The sequence below is a fragment of the Thamnophis sirtalis genome, unplaced genomic scaffold (assembly GCF_051295495.1).
Source record: "Thamnophis sirtalis isolate CommonGarterSnake01/CBP01778 unplaced genomic scaffold, rThaSir2_p1.2 scaffold_10, whole genome shotgun sequence".
NCBI lineage: Eukaryota > Metazoa > Chordata > Lepidosauria > Squamata > Natricidae > Thamnophis > Thamnophis sirtalis.
Genome location: NW_028261390.1, coordinates 8,504,664 through 8,520,770, shown reverse-complemented (window position 1 = coordinate 8,520,770; position 16,107 = coordinate 8,504,664). Strand labels below are relative to the sequence as shown.

General features: G+C 50.2%; 1 protein-coding gene across 1 annotated transcript; it reads right to left on the bottom strand.

Annotated features, from left to right (window-relative positions):
* Positions 1-1,376: 1,376 nt before the first annotated feature.
* Positions 1,377-15,769, bottom strand: PRDM8 (PR/SET domain 8). The gene is made up of 4 exons (XM_087723762.1): positions 15,316-15,769; positions 10,515-10,735; positions 6,324-6,555; positions 1,377-3,006 (listed from the first exon to the last, which is right to left on the bottom strand). Exons 2-4 carry the CDS (start codon positions 10,731-10,733, stop codon positions 1,526-1,528), a joined length of 1,932 nt encoding a protein of 643 aa, XP_087579888.1. The 5' UTR covers positions 10,734-10,735; positions 15,316-15,769; the 3' UTR covers positions 1,377-1,525.
* Positions 15,770-16,107: the final 338 nt, after the last annotated feature.

The following is a 16,107-nucleotide window of genomic DNA, read 5'->3' as shown; positions in this document are numbered from 1 at the left end:
TAAATACCTATAGGGGCTGGCTTGGTCATTTCCTACAACTTCGGTTCCACTGGAGCAGTGCGTCGAATGAACAAAGTCATTTTTTGTAACTATTCCATGAGTGTAGGGGGATCAAAATGACACCCGAATGGGGCTTTGGAAAATTTATTACTCCATGCATTTTTCTTCTAGCCAATGAGGCCAATAAAATATGGCTGCCCGAGAGACACGTAGTCCCAGAATCTGCCCATTCTTGTTACAGAGAAAGGAAACTCTAGACTAGGTTCATTCCGGTTGCACATCATGGTTTCTTGATGCCACGATGGAGTGAATTCATGCAATGTCATGAATTACCCTGGCTGGGCTTACATTAACATGTAAACACAATGTAAACCACTATAACCAGCCACATTTCAACTTAGTCCAAAGCAGAGAAATCATCTCAGAATTTCTCTAGGTTTCTGTAGCACAACGAGCCAACATCATTGGTAGATTCGGGGGTGGGGGCGAGGGGTTGCACGAGCCACCCAATGTAACATTGCATCCTGTGGTTTAGCAAAGTGCCAACTTCTGCCCATTGCAATTTGTTAATGGGAAAATGAACAAGTCAGGATGAATTGGTTGGGCAAGATTTCATCGGGCCCTCTTGCTAAAGGGGGTGTATGGCCTGCGGCCACCCATTCATTATGGGTGCTCCAAAATGCAATTTAGAAAAAGTGACGTGTCGGGTTTCTTCCCCCCCCCTTCAAGCCCCCTCCCCTCAGCCACTCGGTCATCCATGAGGCCAGATTGAAAAGATGGATGGAGTATTCCTAAAATCAAAAACTTTTGCAACTGGTAGTAACATGTAAGGGTTTTTGTTTCTCATTCCAGAAATGCACAGATAAGACCTCTCGGAATTTAATCCCACCATCTTCTCTTTTTGCTGACATTGTGTGTGTGTGTGTGTGTGTGTGTGTGTGTGTGTGTTATATTTTGTACTTATAACCGTGCTTTATATATATATATATATTTTACACGCCTGGAAGCATGCACACCTCCCACAAGGCCCTGCGCGTTCTGTGCAACGCTCTACTTACTACACACTGCCCTTCCCTCCGAGTCTTTGGCCGCCTTTACAGCAGGGGTCTCCAACCTTGGCAACTTTAAGACGTGTACTTCAACTCCCAGTTGAACTCCTCTTGCTGACCCGGCCCCTTCTTCCGGCTCCTCCTCCTCCTCCTCCTCCTCGCGCACCTGCCTCGTTGCCAGTTGAGTTGAAGTCCACAAGTCTTAAAAGTTGCCAAAGTTGGACGCCTCGCTTTACACCACGCAGTTCAATAAGCTGCGATCCTCCCTCTGGGATCCACCGCCCTTTCGTCCACGCCTTGCAAAAAAAAAAAATAGCGCCACGCCACGCCACGCCACCCCACGCAACGCTGGCCAAAACAGCAAAGGCGCCAGCTGCGGAAGCGAAGGGCCGACACCGCGTGTGGACTGTGAGATGTGAGGTGTGAGGATCCCGGGTAGAAGCGCAGCCTGGGTGGGTCCGCGTGTGGGTGTGGGTTCAGTTGTGCGACGTCATGTGCCGCGAGAGGTGGTGGCGCTCGCGGAAGGACTCGTTGCAAATGGGGCACTTGAGCTTCTCCTCCCGCCGCCTCTTGACCAGCGGCTCGAGCGCGTACTCCTTTTTGTGGTGGGAGCGCATGTGGTACACCAGGTCGGACGTCATGCGGAAAGAGGCGTTGCACTTGGCGCACCAGTTCTGAGCCGGCAGGCAGAGGGAGGTGAAGGAGGGCGGCAGCAGCGTCAGGGCCGAAGGCAGCTGGAGCTGGAGGGGGCCCGCGGCCGCCGCCGCCGCCGCAGCAGCCACGGCCGCAGCCGAGCTCTTGGGCCAGAAGGTGGTGGCGTAGAGGAAGGGGCTCTGCTTGGGCAGACCACCACCACCACCACCACTTCCTCCTCCTGGCCCCACCCCTCCTCCGGCTCCTTCTCCTCCTCCTCCTGTTCCTCCCTGCGCACCTGCCCCGTTGCCAAGCTCTCCAGGCGCACCGGCCAGCTTGAGCGGCTCCGATGCGTAAAGACGCGCAGCTCCTTCTGCGCCCGGGTGGCAGCCTCCTCCTCCACCTCCACCTCCTCCTTCCGCCAGGGCGCTCAGCTTCTGTCCCAGCACCAGCTGCGCCGAAAAGGTGGAGCGCGCCGGCTGCGAGAAAGCGCTCTTGCGCTCCTCGGGGTTGGCCGCGCCGCCGGAGGGCTGCGAGGATGGCACGGTGGAGAAGGCGCTGCCCCCGGAGCGGCCGCTCAGCAGCGAGGGCACAGGCGGCTTGTCCGCGGCCGAGGAAGCCGGGGAGCCTCGCTCTTTCTCTTCGTCCCCTCCGGCTCCGTTCTCCACGCCGCGCGAGGCTTTCTTCACCTCCACGAAGGCGCTTCGCTTAGCGTCGCCGGTGTCCGGGCTGGGCGGCCGGTAGAGGCGGCTGGCGTCGTCCAAGCCGTAATAACTCCCCGCCGGCCGGTATTGCTGCTGCGGGGTACAGACCAGCTCCTCCTTGGGCGACGAAGGGATGGGCCTCTCCACGCGCGACCGGCCCGTCGACGAGCCTCGCTCTTCGGCCAACGCGTCACCTCCGGGGTATTTCCGCTTGGTTTTGCCTCCGGGGCTGGCGCGGCCGTCGACGCCGGAGGCCGGCTGCTCCCTGTTCGCAGGAGACCCGCCGTCGTTGCTCGGCCGGGAGTTCTCCAACTCCCGGGCCAAGTTGTGGAAGTCCGTGGACGGCTTGGTCACGCCGCCGTTGCTGTCCTGGCCGGCGTGATAGTGGTGGCGGTGGGTGGGGGGCTGGATCTGGGGCTGGGCGCCCCCCACCTGTTTGCCGTGGAACTTGCCGGCGCCTTCGTGCTCCTTGGGGCTGCTGTTTTTGGGGCTGGGGTCCTCCGCTGGGCTGCTGTCCGCCCCGGGCAGCCTCTTCGGGCAGCGAAACCTCAGGTGCGCCACGTAGGGGAACTCGAATTGGAAACGCTGGCCGCAGTCCAGGCAGGTGTGCGGAGAGGAAGCTGGGGCGGGACAGAAAAGAGAAAAGACAACTTATTGGTCACCTGCTGTGCCAGGCCGACTGACCAAGTTGTCAGACGCACAAACCCCGAGAAGGAAGGTTGAACCCCACTGATGGTTCACCAATGGGAGTCCAGCTAAAACTTCTGACTTTTAAAATCCATAAGCTACCTGAGAATAGATGGAATGGAATGGAAAGTTTATTTATAGGCCGCCCTTTTCCCTGGGGGGACTCAGGGCGGCTTACAACTTATGAGGAAGGGGATACAAACAATGACATATAAAAAACAATACATAATTAAAAATAGAAACAACATTCATCATTCGGGTGAGGACAGATTACAATCTTTAACCCCAGGCCTGAAGGGATAGCCAGATCTTGAGGGCTGTGTGGAAAGTCTGGAGGGTGGTGAGAGTACGAATCTCTACGGGATCGTTCCAAAGGGTCGGAGCTACTACTGAAAAGGCCCTCCTCCGTGTAGTTGCCAGTCGACACTGACTGGCAGATGGAACTCGGAGGAGGCCTAATCTGTGTGATCTAATGCAGTGTTTTTCAACCTTGGCAACTTGAAGTCCAGACATCTTCAAGTTGCCAAGGTTGAAAAACACTGATCTAATGGGTCGCGAGGAGGTAATTGGCAGGAGGCGGTCTCTCAAGTACCCAGATACAGTTAAAGGTAAAGGTTCCCTTCACACATATGTGCTAGTCATTCCTGACTCTAGGGGGCATTGCTCATCTCTGTTTCAAGGCCGAAGAGCCAGCGCTGTCCGAAGACGTCTCTGTGGCCAGGTGGCCGGCATGATTAAACGCCGAAGGAGCACGAACGGTGTTACCTTCCCACCAAAAGTGGTCCCTATTTTTCTACTTGCATTTTTTACGTGCTTTCGAACTGCTAGGTTGGCAAACTGGGACAAGTAATGGGAGCTCACTCCGTTACGCATCACTAGGGATTCCAACCACTGACTGCTGACCTTTCTGATTGACAAGCTCGGAGTCTTAGCCACTTAGCCACCCTTTTAGACACCATTACAATTGTGTTTATCTGTTCTGACAACCTAAATGCTCAAGATGTGATTGTGTCGATGCTACCTACTATCATATATGGTGGACGTGTAAAAAGGTAAAAGCGTTTTGGATAAAAATATTGAGGATTATGCAAAATGTTCTTTAAAAAAGGATAAAGTTTACCCCTCAGTTATTCTTGTTCAGTATAATTACTGATTGTACAGTTATAGAGACTAATTTGATTTTGAACCTAACAACGGCAGCAAGACTGTTGGTGGCGCAATACTGGAAGAAGGAAGACTTGCCTACTATTCAAGAATGGACATTAAAAAGTAACAAACCTAGCAGAGATGGCTAAAATATCAGCATATCTCAAGGATCACTCAAATGAGAAATATAAACTGGAGTGGAGAAGATGGATTGACTATACTCAAAATAAATATTAGCCAAAATGAATTCCGGCTAATTGGAAATTATTTGTCAATAGTAATTGCAGAAAATGACACCAAATGGGGCAGTTTGGGGGTTGTTTAAAACTCAGCGAAGCGTACATATATAATCAGAATAGAGCTGGAAGGGACCTTGGAGGTCTTCTAGTCCAACTCGCTGCTCAAGCAGGAAACCTTATACCTTTTCAGACAGGTGGATTTCTAGTCTCTTCTTTAAAAACCTCCAGTGATAAAGCACCTACTTTTGAAGGCAAGTTTTTCTAGTTACTTGTTCCCACTCTTGGGAATTAATTTCTCCTTAATTCCAGGCTGCTTCTCTCCTTGATTAGTTTCCATTCATTGTTTCATGTCCTGCCCTCAGGAGCTATGGAGAACTGCTTGACTCCCTCTTCTTTGGGGCAGCCCCTCAAATATTGGAATACTGCTGTCAAGTCCCCCCCCCCCAAGTCCTTTTCTCTACACTAGCCAAACTCAAATCCTGCAGCTGTTCTTCATAAGTTTTAGTCTCTGTGCCTTTGATCATTTTAATTGCTCTTCTTTGCACACACACACAAACACACACACACACACACACAGAGTCTCAACATCTTTTTTTTTTGTATTGTGGTGACCAAAACTGGATGCAGTATTCCAGGTGTGGTCTTACTAAGGGTTTATACAGCTCTACTAATACTTTACGCATCTGGCTGGATGGCATGCACGCATCGTGATCCTAACAATAAGCAAACAGTTAGATTGCCTATATTGGAAGGTATCCCTTCTCCTCCTAAGGGAGGGTGGGTATTAAACCAACTCTACGGCTTCCTGGGGTGGGGGATATCTCTGATATCTCTGGAGGGACCCACGGACAACGCAGGGCGAAATCGAACAGAGGAAAAAAGAGATTGGCTTGTGCAGTGGATCATATCCTCAACAGTGGATCCCTTGGAATTTGGGCGCATGTGTGAGATTGTAAGGGGGGGCAGGGCAGGCTTTCCCCACCTCCTGAGTATTTAAACACCTTAACAGATTTCTGGAGAAGACTCCTGCGAGTCCCTTGGACTGCAAGGCGATCCAACCGGTCAGTCCTAGAGGAGATGAACCCTGACTGCTCTATAGATCCTGAAGAGGAAACTCAAAGACTGGCCACCTAATGAGAAGGAAGGACTCACTGAAGAAGAGCCTCATGCTGGGGGCGATAGGGGGCAAAAGAAGAAGGGGAACGACAGAGAAGGAGGTGGCTGGATGGAGTCACCGAAGCAGTCGGCGTGAGCTTCAATGGACTCCAGAGGATGGTAGAGGACAGGAAGGCCTGGAGGAACGTGGTCCATGGGGTCGCGATGGGTCGGACACGACTTCGCAACTAACAACAACAACAACAGATTGCAGCATTTCAGCTAATCTGGCTTTTCCCAAACGGGATGCTGTGGGTAACAGACATTGTATCCATGTGTGTCTGGGATATTCGGATAACCGGCGGCTCGCTTGCCACTCTAGATTGGCAGACTGCAGTTTCCAGAAGGAAAGCCGAGGTGGTGCAGTGGTTAAATGCAGCACTGCAGGCTACTGCTAGATCAGCAGTTCAGCGGTTCAAATCTCACCGGCTCAGGGTTGACTCAGCCTTCCATCCTTCCGAGGTGGGTAAAATGAGGACCCAGATTGTTGGGGGCAATATGCTGACTCTCTGTAAACCGCTTAGAGAGGGCTGAAAGCCCTATGAAGCGGTATATAAGTCTATTGCTATTGCTATCTCCTTCTCTGGCTTTGGTCTTATATCCGCTGAGACTCCAGATCCAGGGACCTCCGGGAAATGCTCTGGGTGAGCCCCCCCCCTCCCTCCCTCCTTCCCTCCTTCCCTCCCTCCTTCTTATGAGTTGTCACCTACCCTTCATCTTGCTCTGGGTCCTGGCGGGGCTCAGCAGCAACAGCTCGGTCAGGTCCTTCCCATACCACACCAACAGCTCCTCGTCTTTGGCAATTCTCCGCAGGGAGCGGTAAAACAGCTGCCCGTTCTTGATGTAGGCCTCCAGGTTCTGCTCCTCTTTGTCCCGTGCCGACTGGACCAAGCGGAGCCACATCAGGCCTTCGGAGGAGCCGTTGGCCGCCGAGGTATCCACCTAAAGTGGGCGTGGGGTGGGGGGGGGAGAAGGGAGAGGCGGCGGAGCTTTGAGTAGAGGAACCGGCTGCCCAATTACACAACACCCGGCCTGGACATCCAGGAGGAGACGGTTGGGTAGGAGCGATAAAGAAACGAAGGCAAGGGCTACGTTTCTGCTTCATTGGGATTGTCGCCGTGACTGTGTTTTGGCAGAAAAAAACAATGGCTACCAACCTGCCTTCCATTGAGGACCTGAACACTGCACGAGTCAAAAAGAAGGCTGTGAAAATATCTACAGACCCCTCGCATCCTGGACATAAATTGTTTCAATTCCTACCCTCCAAACGACGCTATAGGGCTCTGCACACCAGAACAACTAGACACAAGGACAGTTTATTCCCGAATGCCCTCACTCTGCTAAACAAGTAATCCCTACAACACTGTCAAATTACCTACTAAGTCTGTATTACTACTATTCCTCTCAACCTTCCTATTACCTATCTCCTCCTCCTTAGGACTATAACCATGTTGATTGTATCTTTACGATTTATATTGTTTTGTTTGTTTTCTAGTATGATTTTGATTGCTTATTAGTAATCTACGACTACCACTAAGTGTTGTATTTTATGATTCTTGATGAATGCATTCTATTTTATTTTTCTTTATGTACACTGAGAGCTTATGCACCAAAGACAAATTCCTTGTGTGTCCAATCACACTTGGCCATCAAAGAATTCTATTCTATCCTATCCTATCCTATCCTATCCTATCCTATCCTATCCTATCCTATCCTATCCTATCCTATCCCATTCCATTCCACTCCACTCCACTCCACTCCACTCTATTCTACTCTATTTTATTCTAGTCCTTATTCTATTCTATTCTATTCTATTCTATTCTATTCTATCCTATCCTATCCTATCCTATCCTATCCTATCCTATCCTATCCTATCCTATCCTATCCTATCCTATCCTATCCTATCCTATCCCATCCCATTCCATTCCATTCCACTCCACTCTACTCTACTCTATTCTACTCTATTTTATTCTAGTCCTTATTCTATTCTATTCTATTCTATCCCATCCCATCCCATCCCATCCCATTCCACTCCACTCCACTCTATTCTACTCTATTTTATTCTAGTCCTTATTTTATTCTATTTTATTCTATTCTATTCTATTCTATTCTATTCTATTCTATTCTATTCTATTCTATTCTATTCTATTCTATTCTATTCTATTCTATCCTATCCTATCCTATCCTATCCTATCCTATCCTATCCTATCCTATCCTATCCTATCCTATCCTATCCCATCCCATCCTATCCTATCCCATCCCATCCCATCCCATCCCATCTCATTCCACTCCACTCCACTCCACTCTACTCTATTCTACTCTATTTTATTCTAGTCCTTATTCTATTCTATTCTATTCTATTCTATTCTATTCTATTCTATTCTATCCTATCCTATCCTATCCTATCCTATCCTATCCTATCCTATCCCATCCCATTCCACTCCACTCCACTCCACTCCACTCTACTCTATTCTACTCTATTTTATTCTAGTCCTTATTCTATTCTACTCTACTCTACTCTACTCTACTCTACTCTACCCTACCCTACCCTACCCTACCCTACCCTACCCTACCCTACCCTACTCTACTCTACTCTACTCTACTCTACTCTACCCTATTTTGAGCAGCCTGGCAAGCTTGCCCCCTGACTCACTGAACCCTGAAGTGACAGCCTACAGCTTGGCCGGGTCTGGGGCTCCAATGGGATTGGTTCTTCTCCTTCTCCAAAGGAAGCGTTTGCAACCACACTGGTTTCCCCCCTCCCCCCTGTGGGATGGCATGGCGCGTTTCCAGTGGAGGAGACGTCCGGGAAGGCTGAGATCCTGGGCAGGAGAGGAACTAAGCCAAGCCAAGGAGATCAATGCAGAGGGTCCGAGAGAGCCCCCCCCCCAACTAAAAAATTGGCCGGGAAAGCAAGGCGTCGTAATTCAGTGTCTGTGGCCGGGAGCAGTTCTGAGCCTTTCCGGTGCCTGGATGTTCCCAAAGGAACAAAGATATTTTGCGCAGTTTTGTTAGGAAGGAGATTCCTCTGCGCCCGATTCTAGTTTCTCTTTTAGCGGCGCGTGAAACTAAAGTTCTAGCAATTTTTTTTTTTAATGGAGGAAGAAACCTGTTTTTTATTCAATTAACCGGGCCCTTCATTGACTGCGGGCCTCGTCTCCTCCCCCCCCCCCCCCACCAACCTTCCACTGAGTTGCCGGACCGATTCCCCGGAGCAAAGAAAGGCGGAGGAAGCCCAGCGGGGAACCTTAAAGGCAGCCAGAGCTGGGGTGCGCGAGTTCACTTCGTCCCGGTTTGAGGACCCTCCGCACACCCGGCTTCACACTTGCACGTTATTCGCCCCGACTGGCCGGTGGACGGGTCAACCGCGGGCGGGCAAAGAAGCGGCGGCTGAGACGAGACCAGCGCCGCCGGATTTCCAAAGCCTCCGGATGAGACGCTTTGAAGTCTCCGACGGCGGGTGGCATCTGGAGCTGAAGACAGCAGCGATACCCGACCTGCCCCCCCCCTCCGCTCCCGCTTCTAAACCCTGCAGAAGGACAAAGGCTTGGGGGGGGGGTTGGGGGGGGATAGCTGGAACAGTCACAGTATCTTTACGATTGATATCGATTGTTTCCTGATTGCTTATTTGTACCCTATGACTATCACGAAGTGATAGAATCATCCTTAGGATTCTTGACGAATGTATCTTGTCTTTTATGTACATCAAGAGCATATGCACCAGAGACAAATTCCTTGTGTGTCCAATCACACTTGGCCAATAAAGAATTCTATTCTATTCTATTCTATTCTATTCTATTCTATTCTATTCTACTCTACTCTACTCTACTCTACTCTACTCTATTCTATATCTTATTTTATGCTATTCTATTCATATCCCATTCATATCCTATCCTATCCCATTCTATTCTATTCTATTCATATCCCATTCTATTCTATTCTATTCCATATTCTATTCTATTTTATCATTCTATGCTATTCTATTTATATCTCATTCATATCCCATTCCATTCCATTCTATTCTATATCTTATTTTATGCTATTCTATTCATATCCCATTCATATCCTATCCTATCCTATCCCATTCTATTCTATTCTATTCATATCCCATTCTATTCTATTCTATTCTATTCCATATTCTATGCTATTCTATTCATATCTCATTCATATCCCATTCCATTCCATTCTATTCTATATCTTATTCTATGCTATTCTATTCATATCCCATTCTCTACTCTACTCTACTCTACTCTACTCTACTCTACTCTACTCTACTCTACTCTACTCTACTCTACTCTACTCTACTCTACTCTACTCTACTCTACTCTACTCTATAGTATCTCCTATTATTCCTGCGTTTTGTTCGGTGAGCTCTTTTGCGCTTTTAAGCGCGAAGGAGCTAAAAAAAACCCCGACGCTTCCCTTATTCTTGCCTTCGCTCGTTTTCGGGAAGAAGGAGGCAATTCCGACATTTGACGCGTCTTGCTTTGTAAGCTAGCAGGGTATTGAATGAGCCCGTTTGCTGCGTTCTCACCACACCTGGAACTAAGCAAACGGGCTGGGTCCTCAAAGCAGACGAGCGTCAACGAAAAACGCTTCGGGGGCCGTCTGAATGGGCTTTCCTATACCTTCTTCGCTGACCTGGGGTTGCTCCTACCCGCTGGCTGAACCGATTCAGCGGAGACAAGCAGGCCGGACCTAGCAGGCGATAGTCCCGGCAGCCTCCCTCCAATTGCGGTCAGGCCGCGTTCGGTCACGGGGCGGTTTAAAGGGACGATTTGGGGAGGGAATCGACTCGCCTCGATTTCAACCCTGCGTAACTCAAGCTTTCCGGCCCGACGGCGAGGATTCTCTCTGTCCCCCTTCTCCCCTCCTCCCCACTTTGTTTGCTCCCTCCTTACCCGGAATATATAGGGGACGGTCCTCTTATCCGTGGACTTCAGCGCCACGAAAGCGATGCTGTCGTAGAGCGAGGTGTGGCTGAGCACGCAGGGGCCGAAGATGGCATTCTCCGGGATGTCGCAGGTGGTGTAGACGCTGGTGAAAATGTCCGTCAGGCATTGCTGGACGGCCTTGGCGTCTCCGTCCCAGATGCTCCGGGGCACCCCGCTTTCGTCCATGGCTGGAAAGGGGAAAGAAGGGGACGGTTGTCATGGAACCGCTCTGAAACGAAGTCCGGTGATCCTGGGGACCTCCCCCCCCCCCTCACCAGGGGCTAGAGTCTCATTTGGCTTTTGTGAACCTTCCCCAAGGTTCTGCAACCTTAAACACTCAAAAGAGCTATTTGGACCCATTTCCCACAGAAAAGAAAACACCGGGTGCCACAAAACCCTTCCGGTGCCTGACTGTTTCCTGAGCCGCCACAAAACCAGCCTATGTCGTCGAATTAAACATTCTGTTTTCGCCTGAAACTTTTCTTTTCTTGGATTTATCCATGGTTGGGTTCAAAAGATAAATAAATCACGTGCCAGCGGGTGTGGCACATTGGCAGTCGTGACACGTATTTTGAGGGACAAGGAGCCGCAGCAGAGGGATGAAAGAGCCACAAGCGGCTCCAGAGTCATGGCTCTGGAGCAAAAAAAACCCTTATCACTTTCCCCAAAGTTAAAACCTTCCTAGAAATGGAGATGCCAACTCCATTGGTGGAGAGACCAATGGAGAAGCCTGCGACCTACTTAACTTCCTTCCCCCCCCCAAAAAAAACGCAGGGAGGGGGCTGTTTTCCGCTTTCCCAAAACACGGCCAAGGCCCGAGAGTGCGTTTCTCTTCTTCGAATCGCCCATAGGAGGAAAACTTTAGCCGGCATTTGGCTGAGCCCGACCGGCAGCGCAGGTCGAACCAATCGCTCTCAAACCTCCGGTTGAACGGCTGGGCTTCTAATTTAGGAAGGGCAAAAAATGCCAGTTTGGATGTGTCTGGTTGAGCCACCCAAACGGGCATTCCCCCCTCAGGAGGAGGAGGAGGAGGAGAAAGGTGGAGGAGGAGGAGGAGGAGGAGGAGGAGGAGGAGGAGGAGGAGGAGGAGGAGGAGGAGGAGGAGGAGGAGGAGAAGAAGAAGAAGAAGAAGAAGAAGAAGAAGAAGAAGAAGAAGAAGAAGAAGAAGAAGAAGAAGAAGAAGAAGAAGAAGAAGAAGAAATTCAACCTTACAGAAAGGAGTGAAGGAAAGAAAACGAGAATTTCTGAACAATGTTGCGCCGGGAGCCAAGAAAGTGGTGCGAGGGCCAAAGGAAACCTCTCGGGGTTTCCTCCCCGCCCCGTCCACTCCTTGGGGGAAATTCAGTGCGGAGGAGCAGAAGGATGGCTCCTCTATTCCTTCCTGCCTTATTGCAAGCTCGGAACTTCTGGGAAAAATCTCCTTCGCTCCTTCAGCTCCGGCGCTTCGTTCCGGGCTTTGCGTTTGGCGAAGTCTCGAGGGTTCCCCACACACCCCCTCTGACCCCGCCCGGCCTGTCCCTTCCTTCCTTCCTTCCTTCTTTCCTTCCTTCCTTCTTTCCTTCCTTCCTTCCTTCCTTCCTTCCTTCTTCCCTTCCTCCCTTCCTTCGTTCCTGCCTTCCTTCTTCCCTTCCTTCCTTCTTCTTTTCCTTCCTTTTTTCCTTCCTTCCTTTTCCCCTTCCTTCCTTCCTTCCTTCCTTCCTTCCTTCCTTCCTTCCTTCCTTCCTTCCTTCCTTCCCCGCCCATGCGGGGCTGGTGACGGACGGGTTCGGGCTTACAAATGGGTTTCCAGCGCCTTGTCAGTGTCGCTGATTTGATGTCAGCTAACCTTTCCACGGGAGCCCGACAAGAGGGAACGTATGTCGGCTCATTACCATAATCCAGCAGTTTCCCTGGGGAGACTTTAATTAAAAGCAGCGAGCAGAGGTAATTATTTCTTACCGCGACGCGCTTATTTATTGGGAGGCGGGCGCATCCACCGTTTCCGTCTTTTACGCGGGATGCAGGCAAGATAAACGCGCGGCTGACTAGATCCCGAGTCGGGAATCCAGATCAGTGACTTGAACCGGGCGTGAAGGAACCTAATCGCTCCTAGAATTTGGTTTCCAACTATCTTTTGAAAGCATCAACTTAGTAATAATAACAGAGGCATCAATGATGATGATGATGATGATGATGATGATGATGATGATAATAATAATAATAATAATAATACATCCACATCTGCTTATCCCAGGTCCTTGGGAAGAACTCGATATGCAGATAAAAATGCTAAACCCAGCCTGAACATCTGGCTGACTGTGCGATGATCAATGATGATGATGATGATGATGATGATGATGATGATGATGACATCTGACCACAACACATCTGACACATCTCTATTGTGGAAAGGAAAACAGTCTGGTGCATTGATATTGCAACACCCGATGATGGACGAATTGAAGAAGAAACAGCTAGGGAAAAAATTCCAAATATCGCGATTTGCACATTGAAGTTGAGCGACTGCGGAGGGGTGGGGGTGGGGAAATCAATGGTTGTACCAATAGGAATAGAAGTCCTTGGATCAATACCCATAAGGCTGCCCAGAAGATACATGGACATGTTGAACTTCTCAGACCTGAACATCTTGACTGCAAAAAAACAATACCGCACTTTCCTCGAAACTGCCTAGATGTATTCAGACGTTACCTTAACCAGAGGTCCTTGGTTAAGACAATTCTTCGCAATTCTCTCCGACTCATCCTTGTCATCATCCCCCCCACTTTTCTTGCATTCATTTCATCTCTTTCCCCCCTCCCCCGTTCCTGTCCTCCCTCCCTTGCGATCTCTCGGTACAGGGAAATTTAATTAGCCATAGCAAGAGGCCTTTTTTTTCTCTCTCTCTCTCCAGGACCTCAGCTGGTAAATCTCACCCACCCGAGGCCCACCCAAGTGGGAAGAGGAAAAGCCGGCGCTCCTTCGGAGGGGGCCGCCAGAAAGCGGCTTCCTCCAGGCATTGTGATCCCGGGCAACGAAAGGGTCTGGGGGGGGGGACCGGCTCGGTTCCCCCCTTTCAGGCAGAAGGGTTGGTTTCGCGGGGAGCAGCGGCGAAAGAGCGAAACTTTTCGACAACTCGGATTAGCCGTTCAATCTCTAACCTTCCTCCTTTTCTTCCCTGGCTGAAGCGACGCGTCGGGATCGGGCCAGCTGAGCCTTTATAAACCAGCCTGAATCGGCGGATTGGAAAGGACAAATGGCCCCGGCAATGATCGAAAGGGCGAAAAAAACAAAACAAATAAGGAATTTGCTGAGACGAAAATGGTTCCCCCTGGTTAAAAACTCGTTATTTTTTTTTCTCGAGTCCGGCGTGTTAACGGGGAAGTTTTTTGGGGGGAAGGGAATAATGCTATGTCCAAAAAATTAAATTAAAATAAATCAAATCAACCCACCGGCCGCCCCCGATGCGAGACGCCGCTTGCAGTTACAACGGGGGCTTTCAAAAGTGGAGTTTTTGTAAGGAAGTTTTAGCTGGGGGCAAACGCCAGCGCTGATGGGGGAGGAAGGATCGCATTTTCCCATTTAAAAGAAACTAATCCAAGCGTCGGAAAGAAATCGACCCGCGGAATAGATTCCCCGTCTTTCCGCCTGCTTTAAAGGATGTGAGCGATGCGGCTTTTGGGAAGCAACGAATCCCCGCCGTGCATCCCTCTTGAGGCCCGTTCACACGCACACCTAGACACCCCCGTGGCTCCTGGCTTCCCTTTTTAGAAGAAGGACGCTGGAGGTCGCCGCGCGACGGCTGGGTGCCGGCTAATCCTAGCGAACAATGCCGCGGTGTCATCCTTCGGGCGAGAAGGCAGCGAGGTCGCAACTCGGAGAGAGAGAGAGATGGAAAGGGAAAGGAAAGAGGAAGAGAGAGAAATGAAGAGAGAGAAGGAAAGAAAGAGAGAGAAAGGGAAAGAGAGAAGGAGAGAGAAAAGGAAAGAAAGAAAGAGAAAGGCGGAGGGAAAGGAGAGAGGAAAGAAAGAAAAAGATAGAGAGAGAAAGGGAAAGGAAGAGAGAGGAGAGAGAGAAGGAAAGAAAGAGGAAGACGGAGAGAAAGAAGGAGAGGGAAGGAAGGAAAGAAGGAAGGAAGGAAAGGAAGGAAGAAAAAGACGGAGAGAGAGACAGGGAGAGAGAAGGAGAGAGAGGGAGAGAGAGAGACTGGTCTTCTGCCAATTTCTGTTTCTGAAAACCTCCCAGGACCTCAAGCCGCCTTCTCGCCCCCCCCCGTGCCCCCCTTCTTCCTCTGCACCCGATCAACCATCCGCAATCGTTTTTCCCTGGGCGCTCCGACCTTTTTATTTTTATTTTTTAAGCTTAAAAAGAAGACGCAGAAGAGAAAAAGGGAAAAAAGAAAAGGACAATTCAAACCAACAATTAAACTGGCTATTCAAAGTCGCCCCTTCCTGGTTTTATCCATCTAAATACCCCCTCCCCTCCGTCTTTTGTACGGGTCTATCTGGCAAGCAATCTTTCTCTCTGCTATGCCCGCTGTTTTCTTTCTTTCTTTCTTTCTTTCTTTCTTTCTTTCTTTCTTTCTTTCTTTCTTTCCCTCCATCCCTCCCTTCTTTCTTTCTTTCTTTCTATCTTTCTTTCTTTCTTTCTTTCTTTCTTTCTTTTCTTTCTTTCCTGTTGGGGTGCCAGGGTAAATAGGGCGAAAAGGAGCGGTTAACGGGTGGTGGGAACCGAGAGAGGGAAAGGAAGAAACAATCAGAACGGTTATTTTGCTCAAAGCGTCTCTACTTACCGGGAATACGATCGGGATTATAATCCTAAAGGCAAGGGACGGCGGCGAGGAAAAATATGTATATATAGATATATAAATATTGAGAGGAAATATCAATGCGTCTCAATCCCCAGCAGAAAGTAGTCAAAAAAAAAAAGAAGAGAGAGGAGAGGGAGGCGCGTAGAAGTCCCCGATCTTTCTTTCTTTCTTTCTTTCTTTCTTTCTTTCTTTCTTTCTTTCTTTCTTTCTTTCTTCCTTCCTTCCTTCCTTCCTTCCTTCCTTCCTTCCTTTTTCTTTCTTTGGGTGTGGAGGGGAGGGAAGGAAAGCTCCCGGGCCTTATTGCATCAGAGCTCCTCCATGGCCGCGGGGAAAGAGGCGGTGGGAACGCGGCTCGGCTCGGCTGGGCTGGGCGCACGAGAGCTGCCAGGCGGGGAGGGAACGGGGAGGGGGGGGAAGGCCGCGGGACTTGGGCAGATGGGCCCGTTGCACTGCCTGCCTGCCGGCCGGGCGCCCCGGTTTTGTCGCCGGCCCAGAATTCGCCCAATGACGCGTGACAGACCCGCCTCCTCCCCTTTAACGCTTTCCTGCCCGCGGCTCGCCCGGCCGCCCCTCCGCCCGCCCCTCCTCCTGCCTCTCGCCCGCGGTGTCGCTCAGGCTGCTGCTGGAGACCGCGGAGCGGATTGCACCCCTCTTGGATAAGGTCTCCTGGCTTTTGCCCCCCCCCTCTTCCCTAAAGAGTCCCACTCCTTCCCACAAATGCCCTGGGCACCCGGCTTTAGAAGCCCTTGCGCAAAGAGGAGGGTGGTTTTTTTG

Excerpts from the sequence above, each read along its gene's own strand:
- PRDM8 (XM_087723762.1), bottom strand. The coding sequence starts at position 10,733 with ATGGACGAAAGCGGGGTGCCCCGGAGCATCTGGGACGGAGACGCCAAG. Across the intron at positions 6,556-10,514 it reads CCGTCCCCTATATATTCCGG|GTGGATACCTCGGCGGCCAA; the intron begins GTAAGGAGGGAG and ends CGCCCACTTTAG. Across the intron at positions 3,007-6,323 it reads GACCCAGAGCAAGATGAAGG|CTTCCTCTCCGCACACCTGC; the intron begins GTAGGTGACAAC and ends GTCCCGCCCCAG.